This window comes from Parus major, chromosome 3 (genome assembly GCF_001522545.3).
Source record: "Parus major isolate Abel chromosome 3, Parus_major1.1, whole genome shotgun sequence".
NCBI lineage: Eukaryota > Metazoa > Chordata > Aves > Passeriformes > Paridae > Parus > Parus major.
The window spans coordinates 51520389-51542453 of NC_031770.1; the positions used below are offsets into that span (position 1 = coordinate 51520389).

A 22065-nucleotide genomic window follows, 5' to 3' on the forward strand; every position below is an offset into this window, starting at 1 on the left:
CTGCTGTGTCTGGGATCCTGCGTGTCCCAGGACTGGGGGGCTGCTGTGTCTGGGATCCTGCATGTCCCAGGACCAGGAGGCTGCTGAGGCACAGCAGAGTGCTCCCTGTGCTGAAAGGCCACGTTGCATCACAAATCTGCTTACACAGCCACTCTGTGAGTGGGATCATTGGTTAGCTAGTGGATGTAGCCATCAGTCTGAACAGTGATGTGCTTAGAGCTTTGGAATATTGATTCATACCCAGAAAAAAAGCTTTGGACACAATATTATTAATGTTGCCATGGCACAGTAGTTTGAAGTATGGGCATATGTATGCTAGATTTTGATTTATGTTAATTTTAGTTAAATTGCACTATTATATGTCTAATAAGAGTTGTGACACAATTTAATTTGAGGATCAGAGGCAAGTGAACTCTGGCAAGATGTGTTTGTAATGTAAAATTTTGCTTTCTAAAGCTTAGCAACAAAATTTTCAGAGAAACTACTTACTACTTTTGTTAATGTTTTCGTCTCTCATCGTAGGTGCTGTAGGTGTACTCTTAAAGCTGGGAATTTATATGGCAGTTACATGATTTATTTACATGCACCATTTTTTTTTCTCTTGTGTTGTAGTGCATTTTGAGCATTAAGCTAGCATAAACCAGTAATGCCACCTAAAGAAAATGCTGTAGTCCTTCTCTGGCCTCTCATTCCCAACCCTGGAGTGCTTTAGAAGCAAATGTGGATGTAATTGTATGATGAAAGACAATAAAAAGCTATTTTTCAGCCAGGCCAATTCACTGCTGCTTAAACAGCTGTGTTCCCACACAGACAAAGAAAAGGAGCAAGACACAGTGGCTTGGGGCGAAGGCAGGACTCCTGCTTTTTTGGTATTGCAGGCATATGTTGATTTACAGAAACTGTAATTTAATTAACGTTAATCTGTTTTACACAATATAAATAGCTACAGCGGGGATTATTTGTCTTTTTCAGTTGCCACATAATTTTCCACATGAAGAATAAAATACTGGGCATTGATGTTCTTGTACACTGTAACACAACACTTTTTGTTGTGGTACTTCCACATTGCAAAAATTAAGAAACTGGTTTATTGATGGTAATCCTGTGTAATGTATAAAAAACCTTCATTCTTAATCTTTTCTTAAGTATTCAGATTCAAAGGAGAATATGACAATAGCTTAATATGTTGTGTATAATCTGTTACCTTTTTTAGCCCTATCTATTGTTAGAAGATGGACGTAATTCATTGAAATAATTAATTTTTTCCCTGACAGTGACAGCACCATAAATTCACATGGTTGTAACATTTCTTCTACCCAGAAAACAGACTCTAGAGAAATAAAGAAACCAAGTTTATTTTTTACAAATTTTAAGTAGGACATGATTTTACAAAATAATTATTTTAAAGAGGTTTGACACTTAATGGTTAATGTAAGTATCCAGCACTCTGGTAATCTAGCACCTTATTTTAAAATGCTTTACTCCCCATATGATACTTTTTTTACTTTTGTATTATTTGTTAATCATTTTCATTAAGTATGTAGCTATTTCAGGTGCAGTAAATGTCAGTTTATTCAGCAGATATAATGGAATACCTGAAAAGTATGCTATTTTGGTTGCCTAGCAAAGGGCAAATATGTAATTGGTCATTGAAAGTCAATGAAATAACTTTTTATGTTAAAAACTTATTTGAATCTAACTGTTTGACTACTTTGAGGTGTTATTTGCAGACACAAGGAGGCAGGCTCCGATAAAAAAATCTCTGGCCTGTAATAACTGAAGAAATCATATCTCCAACTGTAGAATAGGCACAGTTTTTTTTTTAAAAAAGTTATTTTTTAGAAGAAATATTAACTTCTTTTACTTACTGGAAAACTACTAAAATTTACTTTTTTTTAAAAGTTATTTAAAAAAAAAAATTGCAAGGTTTGAGACATAACTGTATTTTCCAAAAAATTAGAGTTAAAAGCAAGATTTTCCTTAATGGCTGTTGTTTCAGCCTTCCAGTCACATTATTAATCTCTTCGAAAAGACAAGTGGTAGTCTGTACTTACTGGACATTGATGTTCTAATTCAAAAGTATTGAGAGAATTCCAGTGAGTTGCCAGAAAAGGACTGATGTTTCATGTTTGGATAGTCAATGAATTCATGTGAGAAATTACGATTCCGGGAACTTTCAAAAAGCAAAGTGTGGTGATTTTTGCTTTACAGTCTATTAAACATCAGGAAACAATTATGTAAGATCAGTAGATATGATCTGTATAAAAGAGGCATGAAAAAAATTTTTATTTTTAATTCTTGAGATGAAAAAGTGTCAGAGAAATGCTTCCAACGGATCACACTCTTGTATTAGCATTTGTGGTTTTCTAAGACAAAGCAGGAGAGACAACTTTTATTCTACAACTAGTTGACAACTTCTTGAACCAAAAGTCATTCAGCTTTTAACAGAAATATCCATCTGTTAAATGTGACTGGCTTGTCACTTGCAAGTGTAGTCAGATACCTGTGAAACAAACTTCTCTCTGCATACAAATTCTAAGAGTTTTTTTAGTACTATTGTTATTATTACTAAGAAAAAATTGACTGTGAAGTTCATGGCTTGACTAAAAATTTGGGAAATATAGTTATAGCAATTTTACTACTGAAATACTGTTATTTTTTACCAATTCTTATCCTTTACCAATCCAATTAGTCCTTCTTAATAAGAAGGACTAATGATGGTCAAATATTTTAATTGAGCTTTTAAATTATTCAATCTTTTATTGTATCTTGATGCATTCTGAATGATTAATTTAGAAGATGCATGCAAGTAAGAAGTATAAATACAATTAAAAGTAACTGGTATTTGCTGTATTTGGAGAGATTCATCACATACTTAGTGACTTAATTTATACTGGGACATTGTTGAAATGAAATGCATAAAAAAATGTGTTGTAAAATTCCATCTATAATATGATCAAGTCCCTGAGTTTTCCTGTTTACATATTCATCTTTTGTAATTTATATAGTCCATTTGTAAAAGTATGTTTTTCATATTTTCTTATGGCTGGTGGCAGAAAACTATTTTGTGGGCTACTAATACAACAAATGTTTTAAAGGTTTTTATTAGAGCTTGCATACAGAAGACTAGATTTAATCTGTTGTTTACTTGGGTAAGTTAATATGTTTAAATCAGATATTTAAGTAAATACTAATTTCATAGTCTACTGTGAGAGTTTTGATTCTGCTATGAGTATAAGCTAAAATTTCATAATTTATACTTTTCCCTTTGCTTTCTATTTTTTTTTTTTTTCTGTTTTCAGTCTGTGGAGACAGAAAAATTTTAAAAGTGGTAGGAATATCAAAGATAATTGTATAAACCCCACAATCCTCAAAACAGACTAGGTAGTGGCAAAAATTATGATTATATTAATTTTGGGCACTTGCTATGGTTACATAGGTGATATTTTAAAATAATCTGTTCTGGTAGAGATAGGACTGAGAACATACAGAACAAGTGTACTTTACAAATTGAAATCTTTCCTGCATTGCATGTATTTGTATAAAACTCCTAAATTTCACTGATATGGTGTAAGTATACTAAGGTGCATTTTTTCCACCATATAATTCATCACTTTTTGGTATATATTTATTCAACTTGAACCTCTGGAAGCAGAATTAACAACTGTCTTTTCCTGCCTGAGGTTTGCTGCTGCCTTTGAAGAAGGGATGCATCCACATTCTGATTTGCAGAATCACAGAACTATTGGTTGGAGGGCTTTGTAATTGTCCTGTGCAATGCCTTGCTCAGAGCATAATCACTAGGGCAAGTTGGTCAGGACTGTGTGCAGGTGGTTTTTGGACATCCCCAAGGATGGCAACTCCACGACTTCTGGGAGCAACCTTTTCCAGTGTGTGATTACCCAGACAGTAGAAGATTTTTCTGGTGTTTAAATGGAATTTCTTTTATTTAATTTTGAACCAGTTGGCTCTTGCCCTATCACTGGACAGCCCTGAGAAGGGTCTGGCTTTATCTTCTCATCAGGTATTTACACACAGTGATAAGACTGTCTGATCCTTTGCTTTTCAAGACTTAAACACTGCCTCTCCTAGTGTGACAGATGTACCTAGCCTTTTGTCAGCTTTGTGGCCATTCCATGTCTCATACTGGGAGCACAGGACTACAGGTGTGGCACAGTAGTGCTGAGTAGAATGCAAAGATCACTTCCCTCAACCTGCTGGCAACACTTCTAATTCTGCTGTGGATGCTGGTAGCCATTAAGTTCAGTAGTACACTTTGGAAGCTTGTGGTCATCTAGAGTGCTTTGGTTCACCTCACAGAATGGTTTAAAGATGCAAAATAGGATTCTTCCAGTTTAAACTAAGCAAGAGGGTGTTTCAGATTTGTGCTCTAATCACTAAAAGGTGTTTTGTTCTCATGTCTTGACCACAACTAATCCAGAGTAGCTGCCTTCTCCTCTTTTCTCATTCTAGAGGTCTTAATTGCTGTAAATTCTATGTTTAATGTAGTTTTTCTGTTTTAGTTGGAAATATTTTGTTTTCTTTATTTAAGTGTAGAGACAAACTTTTAAAAATATGGGTAGTTTAAATATTGTAGAAAAGCTTAGAAGCTTATGAATTATACATATAACTCTTACTCAAATTTTATAAGACCAAAATAAGTACTTAAACCAGACTGAAGTGTGGTAGTGTAAAATACAATCATTTCCTGAGATTCATAGTAGATATTACTGTGTTAATTGTTTTGTCATCTAACCTTAATAGGTACTAGTTGAGTTTTTCATTGGAAATTTTGTTTCGCCTATTTACCTTGTCTATAAGTTGCTATTATTATTAGTGAATTGTGAGGAGGCTTACTCTAACTTCCAGGTGTTTTAAGAGGCAATTGAGATAATTTTGACTTAATAAAATTTGTCTAGCCTGTAACATACTGTACTGTTAGCTACTCATTTTCTTCAGTAATATTTAGAGTAGTGTAAGAGAATCTGAGAGGACAAAAGGGTCATGATGCTATCCTCTTTTGAGTTTCTTAATTGTAGTCTTGATTTCCCCAACTTTTGCATTGTATTTTTTTTCTTAAATATTTCCCTAAGTTAATTTTACTTGAAAATAAGTATTTGAAAGTAATTTGATATCTCTGGAATGTTTTAGAGTTTCAGTTGATGCTGCCAGCCTAATGAATTTTGCCAGCATCATGTAATGAAGAGACAGTGTAAGGCCTTCCAAGTTTGTTTGTCAGTATGTTAAATCTATTTTTAAAAGTCTTTGAATTCAGACAGGTTGGACTAAGCCACGCAGAAATATATTTATGACTGTGTGCAGAAATTCCATGATTGAAATATGACACATTAATGTTTATGAGAGCAAGAATTCATTTTTATATGAAAATGTTTCCATTAGTTTTGGATTTGAGTAGAATCCAATTTAATGTCTTTGTGCCCTTTGCTTCCCACATTTGTATTCCAGCTGTTGGCTCCCCGTACCAAGCATTTAACAAATGTTTTTCTGTCAGTGGTTTGACAAAGAGATGTAGAATATGAATGAGTAATAAATAAGACCTGGTAAAGCTTTCATCCTTAATCAGAATCAAAATATCCCTAAAATTTATTGCAATGTTATTTCTTATTATTTTATGTCACTTTGTTACTATCAAATGTAAAAAATATTTCAGTTGCTGATCATTTATTTTCTATGCTAGAGAATTAAATACACACAGGGAAAAAGAGGTATAATCTTTTGATCCTGTTAGACCAGGAAAGAGAAGGATGGATAGTAGGACAGAATTTAGAAGATAGAGAATCAGCCTATTGTGCATGCTTGCTGGCTGGAACTTTTGTTCTCTGGTATTTTTTACTTGGCACAAAGTTAGCTTAAAATGGGAGTGAGGGGAGTTTCAGTTGTTATCCAAACATAAATCTGGAGTAACTTACTGTGTATGAGGAATGAATGTCTGGCACACACTAGAGACAAAATACTTGCTCTGAAATTGTGCTGTGTATTAGCAAAGGAAAAATAACATGGTATTACATGACATAAATAAAGGCAGAGAAGTTTCTGTAAAGCTCACTGTATAATTCCAGCCAGCACACCCACACTTAGTATTTACTGAACAAAGATTAAGGGCAGCAAATCAAGATGTATATTTTGTAGTTGTCTTGGCAAAATATTTTTGTGATAATGATTACTTGCCAAGTCTTTATGAATTTGAAGATAAATGTCCTGTCTACAAACTGAGAGCAAACTCTTTTAGTTAATAATTGGCAAAACAGTTGTGTCTTTGTGTGTAAAATTACAAGGGACTTTAGCTCTACTTCTAATGTTATTTAATATTTAAACATCAGCTCTCTGTAGCCTCCTTTACCTCCTTAGTACTTTAATTTCTTCACATACTATACTACTTTGTTGGCCACATAAAAGTATTTTTTGCTACTTGGTTTGAATAGAGGGGGGCAAAAAGTAGTTGTATCTATTATAAAACTGAATGCATAAAACAAAAAGGAGGAATAATTTAATTCACCTGTTTGTTTCCAGATATTCCAGATCTTAATCGTAAATAGTGAAGAGAGGTAAGAAGTACAGGTCACTTAATTCAAAGATTGTATCCATTCTTCATATACATTTGGGTTTTAAAACTTAAAAATTTTTGTAGCTACAGTGTATGGGTTTACTTGTCTTTTACATCAACATTTTCAGAAGCTTGGCTGTTCACAGAGGATTTCTTTTTTATCACAAGTTCCTAAACAAATACTTCCTCTAAGTCGAGCTCTTTAGGTTTAACAGTGTGTCACTGGTCATTAGGGACATGCACTTTAAACATTTTGTTCAATGTGTAGAGAAGTTCTGAAGAGAAAACCAAATTATTTTGATGTAAAATGGCCTTTCAAGTGTGGTATTCTATAAGGTAAAACAATGCATTTGTAACACGTAACAGTATGAGGATTTCTTTTGTGGCGTCTATAGTGTTCAGGAGATTACTTACCACTTACTAGAAATTGATCCCCTTCCATTAAAGCATAACTTTTGTGACTTAGCAAGCATAGTAATAATACTGTCTGTTGCTTTTTCAATATTACAGAAACCAGAACGGCTGTATTTAATTGAATGTAAATAATTTGTTTTCTTTTAAATGTGGGAGAAGGGGGCAACTGAACTCATGTCATAGTTGACTGTCTTAACAGGGATGTTGGAGGCAATAAACTTTTGTCTTCTTGCTTATGAGTTATTTGCTACTGAAATTACCAACATAAACAAAAAACTCCATGTCAACATAAACATGGAGGACAGTTCTTTGACCTTTAATTGCCAGTTTAAAATTTGACTGATATTAACACAGGACAGGTATCTTTTGCTCTTGCTGCTGAAAATTGAGTCTTGAGGTGCATTTGCCTGTTTGCTTCAAGCTAGGCAGGAAAATGACATTAGTAGATTTCCTTCACTAGGTGAAAACATATTTTTCAGTCACAGTCATGGATCTTTACAATAAGTAATACTTGCGTGATCGAGCACACACAAAAGATATACAAGAGAACACCTTAAATGGCAGAGGTAGTAGTATCAAAACCAGCACAGTCTTACAGATAGCCTTCTTGTAGAATACTTGGAACATTTAAAAATTAGAGCACAGAGGATAACAGAAGACACAGATGTGGAAGAACTTGCATTTGGAAATAATTTTTTTTTCCCCTTACAGTAATACTCAAAAATGGAAAAAGTAGAACTATTATATACTTTTTCTTGTTGGCAGCAGTAAGGCAAAGGACTTTTTGCAGCTTTCAGATGCACTCCCATATTGCTTCATCCAGATTATTTCAAAAGCAAAATTTTAAAACATGAAGAGGTTATTACATTTATTTCAGTATTGTCTATAAAGATAAATACCAAATTATTTCCTCCTCTTCCTATATTGTTTCTTTCCCTAGAAATCTTTAGTTCTTTCAGTTTTTCTACTATTTCACCTTCTGTTTGCCTGGTAAGTTTAATGATAGAAGTTTTCAATCCCAAAGCCCTACTTTTGACTAGAGCAGCACTGATTAAAGCAGTAAGTATACCTAAATATACTAAACAACATTCTGTGTATTACTGGTGAGATTCAGACTGATAGAGTGTACTTTTCTTCTGTTTCTTCAGTTCATCAACTGAAACTGATGTTTGTGGAGATTTTGACTGGTAATGTCTGGTTTGCACTTCCTGACCTGAAGGTTGCCTCATTTTTCATTACAGTTGGGTTTTATCGGTGTTTTATCAACAGTATCTGAGCCAAGTCTACCTTTTGGTGGACTACTACTACTTAGTAGTCTACCACTACTAGGTAGTGATGCTCTGTAAATAGTTGTTTTCACAGACATCGTGCTCTCTCTTGATCACCGCTTACTTGAGAAAAAATGAATAGCTTTTGCCTTTACCTGAACTGCCTCGTCAGAGGCCTGTATCCTCTCAAACACCTAAATGTATGTGAAGAAGAGAGCATGCAAAAATTGCAGGCTTCAAAAGCTTTTAAAGGTCACAGTAGACTCTCTTGCTAGGGTAACTTAAGTGTGCTTTGACCTTTTTCTAGTTAATAAGATCTTTTAGGAAATTTTAATGATTTCTATGGGCAGTGATGCAAATTGGGACTTGGTGGCTGCATGTAGTAACTGGTCAGTTGTGTGGTACAGAGATATAACTGCTGCAACAGGTGGAACACATTTATTCTTATCTCAGGTGACATTAATAGTTTGTCTCTAGGATGTCCCAGTTCCTAGTATTTTAGAGCTGCTGCTGCTGCAAGAGCACCTTCACGCTTTCTTGACAGTCTGTGCTTTGGATAGTAGTACTTTGATTTTTAACAACCTAGGAACCTTGGCTACCTTGGTCCTAGAACCTTTTGTTAGAAGGAAGGTGTGTTCATGTGGAAGATTGCTCGATGTCACCCACAGTGTCAAGTTATATATAGACAAGAAAAAATTTTGTTTCTGTAACTGTTGCTCTCTGATGTGATTTCTGTGTGTTCAGGAGTTACTCTGCATTTGTCCACTGGAATGCCTGAAGGAGTCTTAAAGTCTTCCTAAGGCTCTGAAATCCTAACAGGGGAAAGGGCTGGTTTTTTAGGGCTTTATGCAAAGCATACAAATGTCTCAGTCCTGTGAATTCATCCGTTTGGATATTAGTGAAGAAAAAAATTATCTGGCTTTCATGATTTAAATGGATGTATTTGCAATGAGAATGAAAAAATCCTCTTAACAGGTAACACGAGAGTAACAGTTACAACATAGAAGATCTTTTCATTTTTAAACTGATCAAGGCTAAAGACATTTGCAAGATCCATTTATATGGAAACAGAGTTCTTTTTATGTGTATGAGTTACGGACAAGATCTGAAGATACATACTTCAGCAAGTAAGCTAAATCTGTATCCCATAATGATCAAATGTATTTTGGATTTGTCACCCTAATGCGTATCAGTCTAAAATTAATTTCTTTGCCTCTGAAAATATCTGATCTTGGCATCTGTCAAAAAGAAATAACTGATCTAAATGGCTCATAGGTTTAGCAAACTTATGTTAATTCTTACATTTTATACTGTTAAATTATACTGTGAAATGGTTGGGGGGAGCTTACAATCAAGTATGTACTTAAAAATCAATTTAATTGAAGACTTCAGATTGGCTCCTTGTCATGTGATGATGGTATTTTAATTGATGGTTGCTTTTCATATTAATTTTAATGCCTTAGATACAATTCTTTGTACATTTCTGTGTTTGAATTTCTTTGAAATCTAATTTCAACTTTACATGTACTAGTTTTATAATGTTTAACATTAATATGTCAGCATCCTGAAGATAAATTAGGTGGGCTTAAGAGTACCTATCCGTAATCAGCTTAATAGTAATGTCATTTGATGAAACCTACATAGCAATTCTTTCATTTGTATTGGTCAAGTATTGTAGTTGTTCTTAGTCTTTATTAATTCCTTTAGTTTTGTTAAGGACTTTCACTTGGTTGTTCTTTACTTAAAACTTGAATACGAAGATTCTAGATCCTCCTATTCATTGTGAAAACAGAGGCATTGGAGAGCAGAAGTATTTTATTTTTCATGGAGAGTGTTTTTAAATGGTTGGTCAACCCAGCATCTTTAACATTCAAAAGTAAGTGAGCTTTGCAGTCCCAAATAAGGAATGTATGCTTAGTCTGGTACACTCAGTTGTATATGAAATAGGAAATACTACTTTAAAAATCCAGAAAAAATTGGTTAAATTGTGGTGCTCACCAGCAGAATCAAAGTTTTGTAGAAAGATATTTAATTTTATTAGATAAATTGCTAATAGATGGAAAATGCAGAGAAGCTTTTGAGCATATATAGTGTTTTCTTCTGCATCAAGCATTAGGATAAGTGTGTGATAACAGTTGTGTTATATTCATGTTTAATGAGGTAATTTGAAGGGAAAAGACTCTCTAGTGTATGAAGAGATGCTTGGGAGGAACAAGCTAAAGCTGTGAAGAACATTAGGACTGCTTGTAGAACTCTGTCCTGCAAGAAGAAGGACATGATTTATTCCATAATAACTACCTCATGATAATATTTGGTGGAGATAGACCTTTTGATTCTTAAACTCTGCATTTGAAAGTGTTTTGTAGGACTCCCTTGAGAGGGAGTCAGACGTGAGAGTTAGAGGAATGGGTTTTTTGTGGAAAATGTTCTATATTTGATTACTGAATGTTTCTGTCTATTTTCCTTTCTTGGTGTGTGTTAATCCTAGTAAATAATACTTCCTTGGGTTTGTCCACAGTTTCATGAAGCCTATAAAGTTCTGCCATATGCAAATCTACAACTCACAGATTTTTGGTAGTAAAAAATTAATCTTTAATCAGAAGATGCTAATCATTCATTTTCAAGATCTTATTAAAAACTGGCAACTCTGCTTGCAGGGGAAGTTTGATAAAGTCTGGCTTGTCTGATTTAAATATAAAGTTTTTGTCTTGAGTATTTTGATGCTGTGTATGCCTGTACATGGAGATAGTAGGTGCTTAATACCATTTGTTGAAGTGTTTTAACTGCCTCCTGCCACATGCAGTTCCATTTATACCCATGCACTCTTCCAAATGGATTTGAAGTTCCTGTTTGGGTGAGTTGCAAGTGAAGGTGGTGGTAGTTTATAAAAGCACTTGATATTGCCTAATAGTGATACAAACATCAGTTTAAAATTAAAAGAAATAGTCATGGGGGAAAAATAAAACATAAATCTCCCAAAAATAACTCCTAGTATCTCTGCAAGACCAAACTTTACATTTTGATGTCACTGCTCAGTAGTACTGGAGTCAGTCTGTGGTTAAATCATGAGTTGTCTTTCAGGTGTGTTGGGGGGCTTTGCTTTGCTTATGGGTTTTGCCTTGGATTATCACTTAGTGTTTTTTGTGTGTTTTGTATCATTTCAAGGTCGTTTGTATGCAATGCAGACAGGGATGAAGATTGATAGTAAAACCCCAGAATGCCGTAAATTTTTATCCAAACTTATGGATCAGTTGGAAGCTGTAAGTAGAAATTATTGCTTTCCTCAAAAATGATGATGATACTAATTTAATTTTTATTTAAATTTCTGGAAATAACTGTCTTTTCTCTGCAGCTGTTCTGCATGCAAGCATACTGCATGAACTTCAGTTGTATGTAATAAATTGCAGAAGGATTGGAAAGAGATAAAGCTGTATATATGTATGCATGCACAAACATAATTGAAATTTAGAAATAAGATTTTGTGTAGACAGCATAAATTACAATGTTTTATTTATGCATGTTCTCATGACAAATCATAATTCATTATGAAGTTAACATGGGCGTTCCAGAAGACTTTTAATGGATTTGCCTTTGATTCCTTGAAGTCTGTACAGTTATTTTTACTGCTGTAGGACTTAATAGCCTAGTCCTTGGATGCTTTTGAAATCTCTAACCTAAATTGTTGTATCCAGGGAGTTATTTAAAATGTTCTGTAAAAAATAAAGATACTTCTGATTGTATCCTGTCTTTAAGATTGGAGATTTTATTTTATGAACTCTTGTAAGCACAGCCTAATCTCTGTGGGTAAGGGATAGCTATGCCACGCTGGTCTGAAAGGACCTGATACTGTTAAAAAGCTTTAAATAGAAGAGAGTTAAACTACAAAAGGTAAAGTTGTGGTACAGATGGTGAGTTTAAGTTCCAGGAGCTGTTTATGTTCATATCCTGTAGTTTTCAAAATTCTCAAAGGAAGAAGTTTATTGATTCTAAGGTCTAAGTGCTCATTTGGAAGCAGAAAGCAATGTTGAAAGATGAATCAGCAGTTCTTTTCTTGTTCAGTATTGGTAATTCCATCCGAAGTCTAGCAATGCCTGAAGAGTTTGTGTGAAACTAGTACAGCAGCCTTCAGTTATGAAAGATGGATGGCTCACCCACAGAAGTATTCACGGCCAGATTGCATAGGTCCTGAACCTCTTCTAGTGAACATCATCCCTGCTCACAGCAGGGGAGTTGGAACTAGATGACCATTAAGGACCTTTCCAATGCAAACCATTCTGTGATTCTTCAGAAAATAAATGAAACATGAACCATTTGTCTTTTTTTTTTCATAACTTGTGCTTCTTGCTTTTTTATCACTGATTTTTTGCAGTGGAAAAGTCAGTGTACAGTGATTTCTTGGTGTGTTATTTCATTGGAATTTGACATCTTTAATAGGACTGGGTTTGTGTTCAAAGGGACGAAGAGTTGGCAGGAGAGGTGAGATTAAAACATGAAAGAATTTTGCTCTTCATTTTCTAAGAATTGTTGGATTTTGCTGAATTACTTGTGGTACTGCAGCAGTTCATCTGCAGTGTTCAGTTACCCCTTCTGTTTCAAAACTGAGAAGACTAAAAAAGCAGCAAAAATCCATAGTTTTCACCTATTGGTTAGTGGTGAGACTGTCTGTGTGACAACTGATGCACAATACTGAAGATTCTTCTATGTATCCGGGTGGTGGAAGGATGAGGAGAGCGCTCCTAGTCGAGTCTAATAGAGCAGTTTTGGGGCTAAGAAGTTTGAGTTTATGGAAAAGTTGGACCCCTGCTGTAATTTAGGATTTGCTGTTTCCATCTGCCCGTGACCACCAGGGGGCGCAGAGGGGTGCGGTTTAATTTTTTTTAAGATTAAACCTAAATGCCTTGAGGTTTAGGCTCAGATTTTGTGCTAACGTTTGAAACACCTGTACTGCTGTATTGAATCACAGATAGTGTAAGATGTTGTAAAGGATAATTTCAGCAGTAAACTACCTGGTTACCTTTAATACTTTTAGAAGTGTATGTAACAGTGCTAGTTGTGTGTTTGAAATAATTGAGAATCAAATCAAGCACAGTAATCAGTTCTTCTCTGAGTGTGAGGTGTGCAGATTGGTTAAGGAAATATATGTATACAAACAGTTTTCTTCCTGAGTTAGCTTCAGTGTTTGACTGTTTCATTTGAACACGCTAATTTTGGTACTTTCACAAGAAAATTACACTCCATAAAGCAATTACTTTTTGAAAACCACATACAGAAAAAACTTAGGTTTAAACTTCAAATTTAAAATTCTATTTGGAAAGCTTATATTTAACTACTGAAATCCAGTAACTTTTCTGGCAACATTCTATGTCTTAGAAAGTTGGCAGCAATATAAAAAATATGGAAATGCTGCCTGCATGATTAAATTTTCTTCGCACGCACAGTGAAAAATAACTGCCATTCAGAGATTGTTTTTAAATCTTTTGGCAAAATAAAGGCTGCAGGTTAGTATCATGCAGTGTTCCTGTTTTTGTTCTCTAAGGATAACCTGAGATTTCCTTATGTGCAAACAGTAAGCCTATTCAGAAGCTGTAAATCCACCTGTTGTAACTGTTACAGGGTTGTTTGTTTTACTGATTTTTATTAGGAAACCTGAGGATTCTTGCCCACTAACATATTTGAAAAGAGTTCTTTGAATTGAAATACACTGCTTACACTGAAAATTCCAGTAAATCCATAGGTCACTAGACCGGTCAAGGTAGGGCTCATATACTTGGAAAGATATAATGAACTGCAGTGAAATAACCTTACAAGAGGGAAGATACATGATCGATCCCTCTGATCTACAGCACCTTTATAAAGCATGCATTATTTCACCAGCTGAACTGTGTTGAATCCTGACACAGGCTTCAAGGTGCCAGGTCTTTCAGATACTAAGGAGAAAAATATCTGTTGCTGTTCTTTCACAGCACTGTAGTTGTGTTTAACTTTGGGGGAGAGGATGTTGCTGTGTTGGTGGTTTTTATAAGCATTTTGTGACCAGAGATTCAGAGTTACTTATTCGTAGTGTTTCTCTCCAGATGAATGTGCTTTCTCTTTCACCTGCTTTTAGCATTTGTTATGTTAGAAGCTGCAGGTTTGTAAAATGTAGCTTAAGTTGTTTCTTTTTAAATTGTACTTGACTTTGTTTTAATCAGCAGGTTCTTTTTGTGTTTGCAGAATTGCTAAGGTCTAATAAAGTAATTTATGTATTTTTCCAATATTTTTCAGATGAAAAAGCAATTTGGTGATAATGAAGCAATTACTCAGGAAATTGTTGGTTCTGCTCATGTGGAGAATTACGCCTTGAAAATGTTTTTGTATGCAGATAATGAAGACAGAGCTGGGCAATTTCATAAGTAGGTGCAAATTTTGTTTTTCTTATCTGAATTAAGATACTGGTCAGGGAATGTGAATATCTAAATGCTCTTTAATTTCACTGGAAACAAGAATTGGGCTTTAATACATTCTTTTCTCTTCTGAAAAACTCAATTTGCTACTACTTTTTGGTTTCACTTCACACATTAACTGGTATCCTCCTCCTTGTGTTCCTTAGGGAGTTGCTTAACCTACTGGCAAGCCTTCTAAAACCACAGGCTAATACTGTGCTTTATTTTATCAAGCATGTTATAGTTTCTATTGACCAGTGATAGTAAAATAGTTGTGATGGTCCATTATGTGGTTTGGTTTACAGCAATTACTATGGCATCTTCATGTATTTTTCTAAGTTAACACAGGATTTCTGATGTCCTACACAAAACAGTCCAAACTAGAAACTAAGTGTAAAACACATAACTAGTTTTAAAAAATACTGAACATTTTCTGAATAGTAGTTAGGATACTAATCAATATTGCTGGATTTAAATGTTGTGAAGCAGCTTCTGTAACATCAGATTAAATGAAAAAAAAAACAATGTTTGGCTTGAAAAAAGCCAATATGGTCTAAGATTAAAACTCCTAAAATGTGATTCTGAGAGACTGACGTTACCAGGTTAGCAAAATGCTTTCTTTTTTGCAGAAACATGATAAAGTCCTTTTATACTGCAAGTCTCCTGATAGACGTTCTAACGGTATTTGGGGAGCTCTCTGAAGAGGTAAGTGTTAGGCATATGAGTGTATTTTCTGATTGCTTTTCCAAGCACAGACGTTGCTATTATAAGTCGTGAATATGAATTTCAAAGAACATAGGTTCTAGTAGTGTAGCCAAATACTTGTTAGTAAACCATAAAGAATCATGCTAAGTATTTCAGATAAATTGTAGATGAAATACTAGACATCTCTTAGAAGATGGTTCATGACAAGTATCAGGAATTCAAATTTTGATTTGTACTGTGGGGATACATAGTGTTATATTGAGCAAGTGAGAATGCTTATAGGGGAAAAATTATGCAAGGTTCCTAGCTTGGGACACCTTCATTTTTTTCCATGTCCTGCTTGAAATTCACAGGCATGACAACCTGTTTGTAAACCCCCTAATCTGTTAAGTGTGCCTGAAGTGCAGTCATACTTGATCAGTTTCAAATGTAGTTGTTGTGGCTACTTTCATTTGTAAACATTAGAAAGAAGGTAAAAGCATGGTTTTGATAGTGGTGCACTTCTTGAATACTCTAGGATGTAAGTGTAGATACTAAAGATAGGTCTTACCCAAGAAAAATGCTTGGTGAAGAGTTCTTTCAAGATTCTCCATCTTCTGTAGCCTGAGACTACCAATCCAAAATTTCCATCTTATAGAGAGGCACAAGTAAGTTTGCTCTTTGATGTGTCCTCCTAAAACTGTCTGCTCTGCACCCTGACATCCTTTCCTAGATCCAGTAGTAATATTTCCTAGAGCCAGAGAGTGAATGCACATTTGCACATTGGACTGAAAAAAACAATCTTAATCTGTAGGAATCCTGTGCACAGGACAGTGCACTGACAATTGAGTCCTCAGAATACCTGAAGCAATCCTGCTTTGAAGATGGAAGAAGTTGTTACAAATGTCAGTGCAGAATGCTAGCAGTGGTACATTTTCTACTTTGTGCTGGGGGTTTTTATTGTTGATGCTGCAAGGACAGAAATGCTTTGTAATTGGAAAAAAGCAGAATTCCCTCATTTTGTTTGATTGATGAACACCAACAGTAAAAGAGGGTGTACAAGAAATACAGAAAATATTTGCTCTTTTGTATAGCATCATTATATTTCAACAGTTTCCTTATTCATTCTCATGTAAAGGGATGATGGGAGAAGTATGACTTGACTGTCTTAGACTTTTGCAGAAGTTTATGTCAGCCACTCAGAAATACACTCAGAGGATGACATCTGCCTATTTTCTCAGTAGATAATTGAAATTCATATATATGGACTATCAACTATTGAAAGGCTTTTAAATCAACAGCAGAAGGCATAGAATGCAGATATTTGACACTGAGAATCAGAAAATGGATGTTTAGCATATATGTGTTTTTAAATGGTGAGTGATTGATTATTGGTTGGTATGAATGGATTGTGTCACAGATGAAGAGTGGTTATTCTATATCTCCATGCTAGAACAAGGCAGAAGGATTTTCTGGAAGATGTGTTTTACAAGACACAGCTTAGATCAGAGCAGTAGGAAGCTCTGTGACAGCAACATTCTTTTAATTTACTTTTCATGTAGTAACATTCATTCAACAGCGCAGCCTTCTGAAAAGGGGCAGCACTGCAAACAAACCAAAACAAACAGCATTTCACTTCTGAGTTCTGGAATGATAAGCTTTGCAGTCAGGATGCAGGACAGACATCAAACACTTTGTTGCCTTCTCCTCTCACCCTCCAGCATCTTGGGTGTGGGGGTTGGGGGTGCTTGGCCCTCCCTCAAATAAGCTTTCCCAAGGGCACCACCAGATGTCTGAGGGCCTCAACTGTGTCCCAAGGTGGGAGCACTGGAGCTGCTTTTATCCAGTGTGGGGCAGCCCTGGCCTCTCCTCACCACTCCTGCCATGCTGAGTTGACAGTTCCTGGCAATACGTGCTACAACAGCATCTTCACACTTTTCCAGTAAATAATTGCCACGTTGGAATGGAGGGGAGATGTACAGGCTCTTAAATATTGCATAATAATCTTTCCTAAAAGTAGCATACTGTGGGTATGTGTTTTCTGTATTTTGTGGCTTCTCGAGTGTTTGTTAAAAATGAAAGAATTTAATCTGTAACACTGACTGACCAGAAGTGATTATTAGAACAACGTTTAACAGAAAGCCATGTTTTCCAATTGCACTTTTCCTTTTTCAGGCAGAGTGAATGTGTTTTAATAAATATGTCATCAGAATAGGCTTTTTTCTGGAGAATATCTTGTTTTCAAAAATGAAGACTAGATCTTTCTCCTGGATTGCCTGAGCATCCTGGGTGATACAATGTATTAAATATGAGCAAGGGATCTTGCTAGAGATACCTTTTGTATTGTGTTTCTCTACACTGTTCTTGGTGACAGTGCAATAGGCTTTGTGTACAGTATCGAATTTCAGTTTATTAATTCCTTAGAAACTTTGGATTTAATTTCCAAATAATTTTTTTAATTAATTTTTAAAATGTTGGTGTTGGTGTGAAGCATGCTATCCCAATTTGCATTGTTCATTTGGGCAAATTATTCCACTCATCCTTCCACATTTCTCATCTGTTTATATTCAGCCTTGTTCCTTGATTTATATTACCTCATAACTGTCAGAACTGGTTGTTTTCCATACAACTTTTGACAAGTAGTTGATTTACATAATCAGTTTAATATTTCTTGCATCAATTGACAGTTCTTTCTGGATTAAACACTATTGTAATAGTCCCAGGAGATACAAAGTGGCCAATCTTCCTTTCATGTTTTGACATGTTTAAAGTTGTACCTAGGAACAGTAAAGTATATTTTGAAAAACAAAATGGAAAATCTTAATGTCATACATAGAATATTACAGACAAGTCACATTAATCTGCAGTTACATCAGCCTTTCCGTATTCATGCATTTAAATACAATTTAAAATTATAAAATAATATAATGAGAAAAGATTTCATATTTCTGATCAGCAGCATAGTAGCATTTTAAGTTTCAAATATTTAAATCTAAAGTAAATAATCATCTAAATTTATGGTGATAGGAAGCTTTCTTCTTTATTTCATATCAATAATTACTAGACAGTGCTGTGCCTTTCATACTAGATGTTCTTGGTATAATTTATTTCCTTTTCCTGATATGCTGTGCTAATTGAAGAGCTCCACATTTTCCTTTCATGCTGAGATCTTGTTAGAGCTGTTATTTTAATTTTTTTTTTTAATTCACCTATTAATTTTATACATGTTGTTTATCTTTAAAAGGGTGTCAAATGACAGCAGAGAAGGTGGAAGAGATGTTTATATTTCTGTTTTGAATGCATTAATTTGCAGAAGTGAGTGGTTAAAATGGCTGGCCTTTTCCCTCCCCCAGAACGCCCAGCACAGGAAGTACGCCAGGTGGAAGGCAGCATACATTCATAACTGCTTAAAGAATGGAGAGACTCCTCAGCCTGGCCCCATTGGAATGGAAGGAGAGAGTTTTGGTACGTGTTTCCCCTTTTCTTTTTAAGAGAGCAGAAGGATGTGCCAAGGTGAATTGGTGGTATGCACCGTTCTTCAGGGAGCACCCCTCAGGGAGCACAGCTTCCCCACTTGATGTTCCATTCACAATGGGCTGCCTTCTACTTCATTTTAGCTTCTCCTGCTGTTATTTTTATTGGACCTTACTGTGTGATTGACTTATTTAATAAAATATTCTTTTCTTTGTAGTGGAGATTATTATTTTGAATACAGCTGCTCTCTAAGAAGGCATTTTCAGCTTTGTGCCAGAACCATACATTTCTTTAACACTAACCATATCCTTATTTTAAATCTATTTTGTAAATTTGTGATCCCTTTGCCAGTTTATCCACTCTCAGAAGTTAAGCAGGAGTTAAAAATGGACTGATTGCAAGTGAATTCGGCTTCAAAGCAAAGACCTGCTTGTGAGACAACCCCTTTTCCCTGTGTAATAACATCAGTTTCAAAACAGGTTGATGGCCTACTCCTACTGAATTGGATTTTCTGCCTCTTTCTCTCTCATCCTCCTTTTTCGTGTGTTTTCAGTTGCTCCCTCTGGCTACCTGAGCTCCTTGTACAGGATTCCTTGAGGTTCCCACTTTATGTTGTTATGTTAAGGAGGTGATTTCCAAGGACATGCACTTAACCAAACTGAATGTGTATCAGAACAAGTTGTTCTACTTTAGATAGCGATCAGTTTCATTGGTCTTTATAGTGAGCAGTTTCTTTGCTTTTCTCCTCAATGCAGATTGAATTCAAATTTCAGAGGTTGATCTCTTGTGAAATAGGATGTCATTGGAATGCATATTTTCACTATGCTGATTAAAACAGACTAATTCTGCACAATGGCAACCTCTGTGTATCATTCTTCACATACCTAGTAGAATGACTGAGATCATCAAATAATTTGTAACTTTCTTCTGAGCTTTCATGTGAGATTTCATGGCTTGTTAGGGTTAGTTATCTCAAGCTTGGATTTAGTAATACAAATTTCTCCAAATAAAAAGGGTCAATAAGCAAATCCACAGTGCAAAAGGAAAAGATCAACTTGTTGAGTATTGTATTTAACCGGCAGAGCCACCTTCTAGGGCTACATAAAGTTTTGTGAACATACGTATTAATATAGATGACCAGTGTATTTATAGTGCACGCATATGAAATACAAATGTATATACACATAAAAGTAATTATTTGTTTGCATTCATTTGTGTTTGGGGTCTATACCTGAGTGGACTTTGAAGTCTGAGCTTGTAATTTACTTCTAATAAGTTACAAACGGGTTTGTAATTTTCTACTCATTACTTTTGTTTTAAACATGTCAAAACATTAGAAAACTAGTTTCTCTTCTGGCTCTCAATCTTTTCATCATGCAGTCTCACATTTTGATGCATCTCCACATTGTAATTTATAAGTCCTATACAGTGTTATATTAAAAAAAAGAAAGGATACTATCATGATTTTTTTTTTTTTGAAGTATGTGTACCAAACCTCTATTTCAGTTTATTATCTTTATAGTGTCTAAGAGCTTTGGTGCCAAATATAATTTATTTCCAGTTTCCTGAATAAAACACTGTTTATATATTAGTACTCTATATTAGTACAGAAATACTGCAACATAAGTAAATTCAAATATTTGTGAACAAACACAGAGTATGATAGTTCTGTTTCCAAGCTACATATTTATTCTTGTTATTATGTCTTCCTATCCTAAAGGCACCCTACAGACTTCAACACTGCAATGGGTATCTTAACTGCTGAAATGTGCTCCAGTCTAGGCACAGCTGTATTGGAAGCAAAGCATTAGCAAACTAATTTCTTCTTCAACATACAGTCTTTTCCAAAGCAGTTTTCTTAACTGCCCATGTAACTGTAGCAAGAGATTCTTATGATGCAACCCCAACTGCAGACATCACCTCATCTTTGTCAAATTACACCAGAATGGGGATTTAATAGAGAATGTAACATGATAGAAAAATCTCCTGTTACATTGAATGCAATGAATAGCTCAGTTAAATATTTTCAGCTTTAAATGAGTGCTCTTTTAGTGGTCTGGCTCATAGTGTGGTAAAGCTGACCTGAGTATGTGAAGCGAACTATGAATTTTAAACAACTGCAAAAATAGAATTTCTAAATAAACATTACAAAGCTTTTGCTAAAAACCCATGTGTGCAACTTTGAGAAGCTAATTATTTCTCAAAAGCAACAAATAGGATCTTTCTTCATTTTATTAATGCACAGAGGTAACTAACTTGCTCAAGAGTACAAAAGAAACTGTTGTAGGAAGGAAAGCAGAATTGAGGCTTTCCTCAAATCCTTGGTATTCGTTGCAGTTCATTACAGGTGGTAATGGGAATTGGTGAAGACTTTTGCTTTCATTACCAGGTTATGTCTACATACAGCTTAAAAGGGACAAAATGCTGAGTGAATCAAAATTTTAATATCCCTTTTAATAGGAAGCCTGCAAGAGCTATAGCTTGGCAGTATTTCTTGTTTGTTTATTTTGTTGTTGAATTGTATTTCATGTAGAGAGATTATTTCTCGCACTCCTAATTTTCTGAGAAATTAAAATGAAAAATACATGTTGATGTTTTTTTATGCTGACAGTATTTTTTACAGTTAGCTCCATAATGTAGGTGTCCATAATGTTTCACATAATCAAGACAAAAATTTTATGCAAATTAATTTTTATGAGAAGAATCAGTACAAAAGAGTTTCAGTTCCTCTTTGTGCATCTTAAGAAGAAAAGCAGTATTGTTTGAATGTACGACTGGACCTTCCCCATTCCTTTCTGCTTGCTCATTTTCTTCCTTCCCTAGCATGTGGAAAAAGTCTGTTTAAACAGAGTGAAACTAGGTCTCTGTAGCTTGACAAATTACCATTTTTTTCCAAAGTGCTATTTTTTTTGTGATTCTTGAAAACCATACTGTAACTCTTGGAGATGTTTTTACAGTAACATAGGCATGCTTTATGCAGTTCTGCTGTTGGATTTATGGATGCTTTTGTCAGGATGCCACCATGGAAACCTTAAAATTACATGCTTAATTTATTAATGCAGTTGGAATACAAGTCCTAGAGTACACATAAAGGTTACTTAGCATTAGCCCTAGGTCATCCAAGAAAATTTTACGCTAATGGAAAAAAAATGAAAATAAGAAAGAAGTTCCTAAATAGCCATTCTATAGCCATAGTAAATACATTAAATGTAATCATGTTCATTGCAATATATAATAT

The 22065-nt window shown here is 34.9% G+C and overlaps 1 protein-coding gene across 5 annotated transcripts in view; it reads left to right on the forward strand.

Moving 5' to 3' along the window:
• Positions 1-22065, forward strand: part of VTA1 (vesicle trafficking 1) — a 41987-nt gene that overhangs the window by 2354 nt on the left and 17568 nt on the right. The window contains exons 1-5 of one of the 5 annotated variants that reach the window (XM_015621739.3): positions 6623-10123; positions 11413-11507; positions 14512-14639; positions 15299-15374; positions 18707-18818. In XM_015621739.3, coding sequence (XP_015477225.1) covers positions 10072-10123; positions 11413-11507; positions 14512-14639; positions 15299-15374; positions 18707-18818 — 463 coding nt within the window. In that variant the 5' untranslated portion in view covers positions 6623-10071. Of the gene's footprint in view, positions 1-6622; positions 10124-10153; positions 10822-10841; positions 11508-14511; positions 14640-15298; positions 15375-18706; positions 18819-22065 lie in introns of those variants that run through there. The other 4 variants (XM_033512719.1, XM_033512720.1, XM_033512718.1 and 1 more) reach the window with 4 other exon arrangements.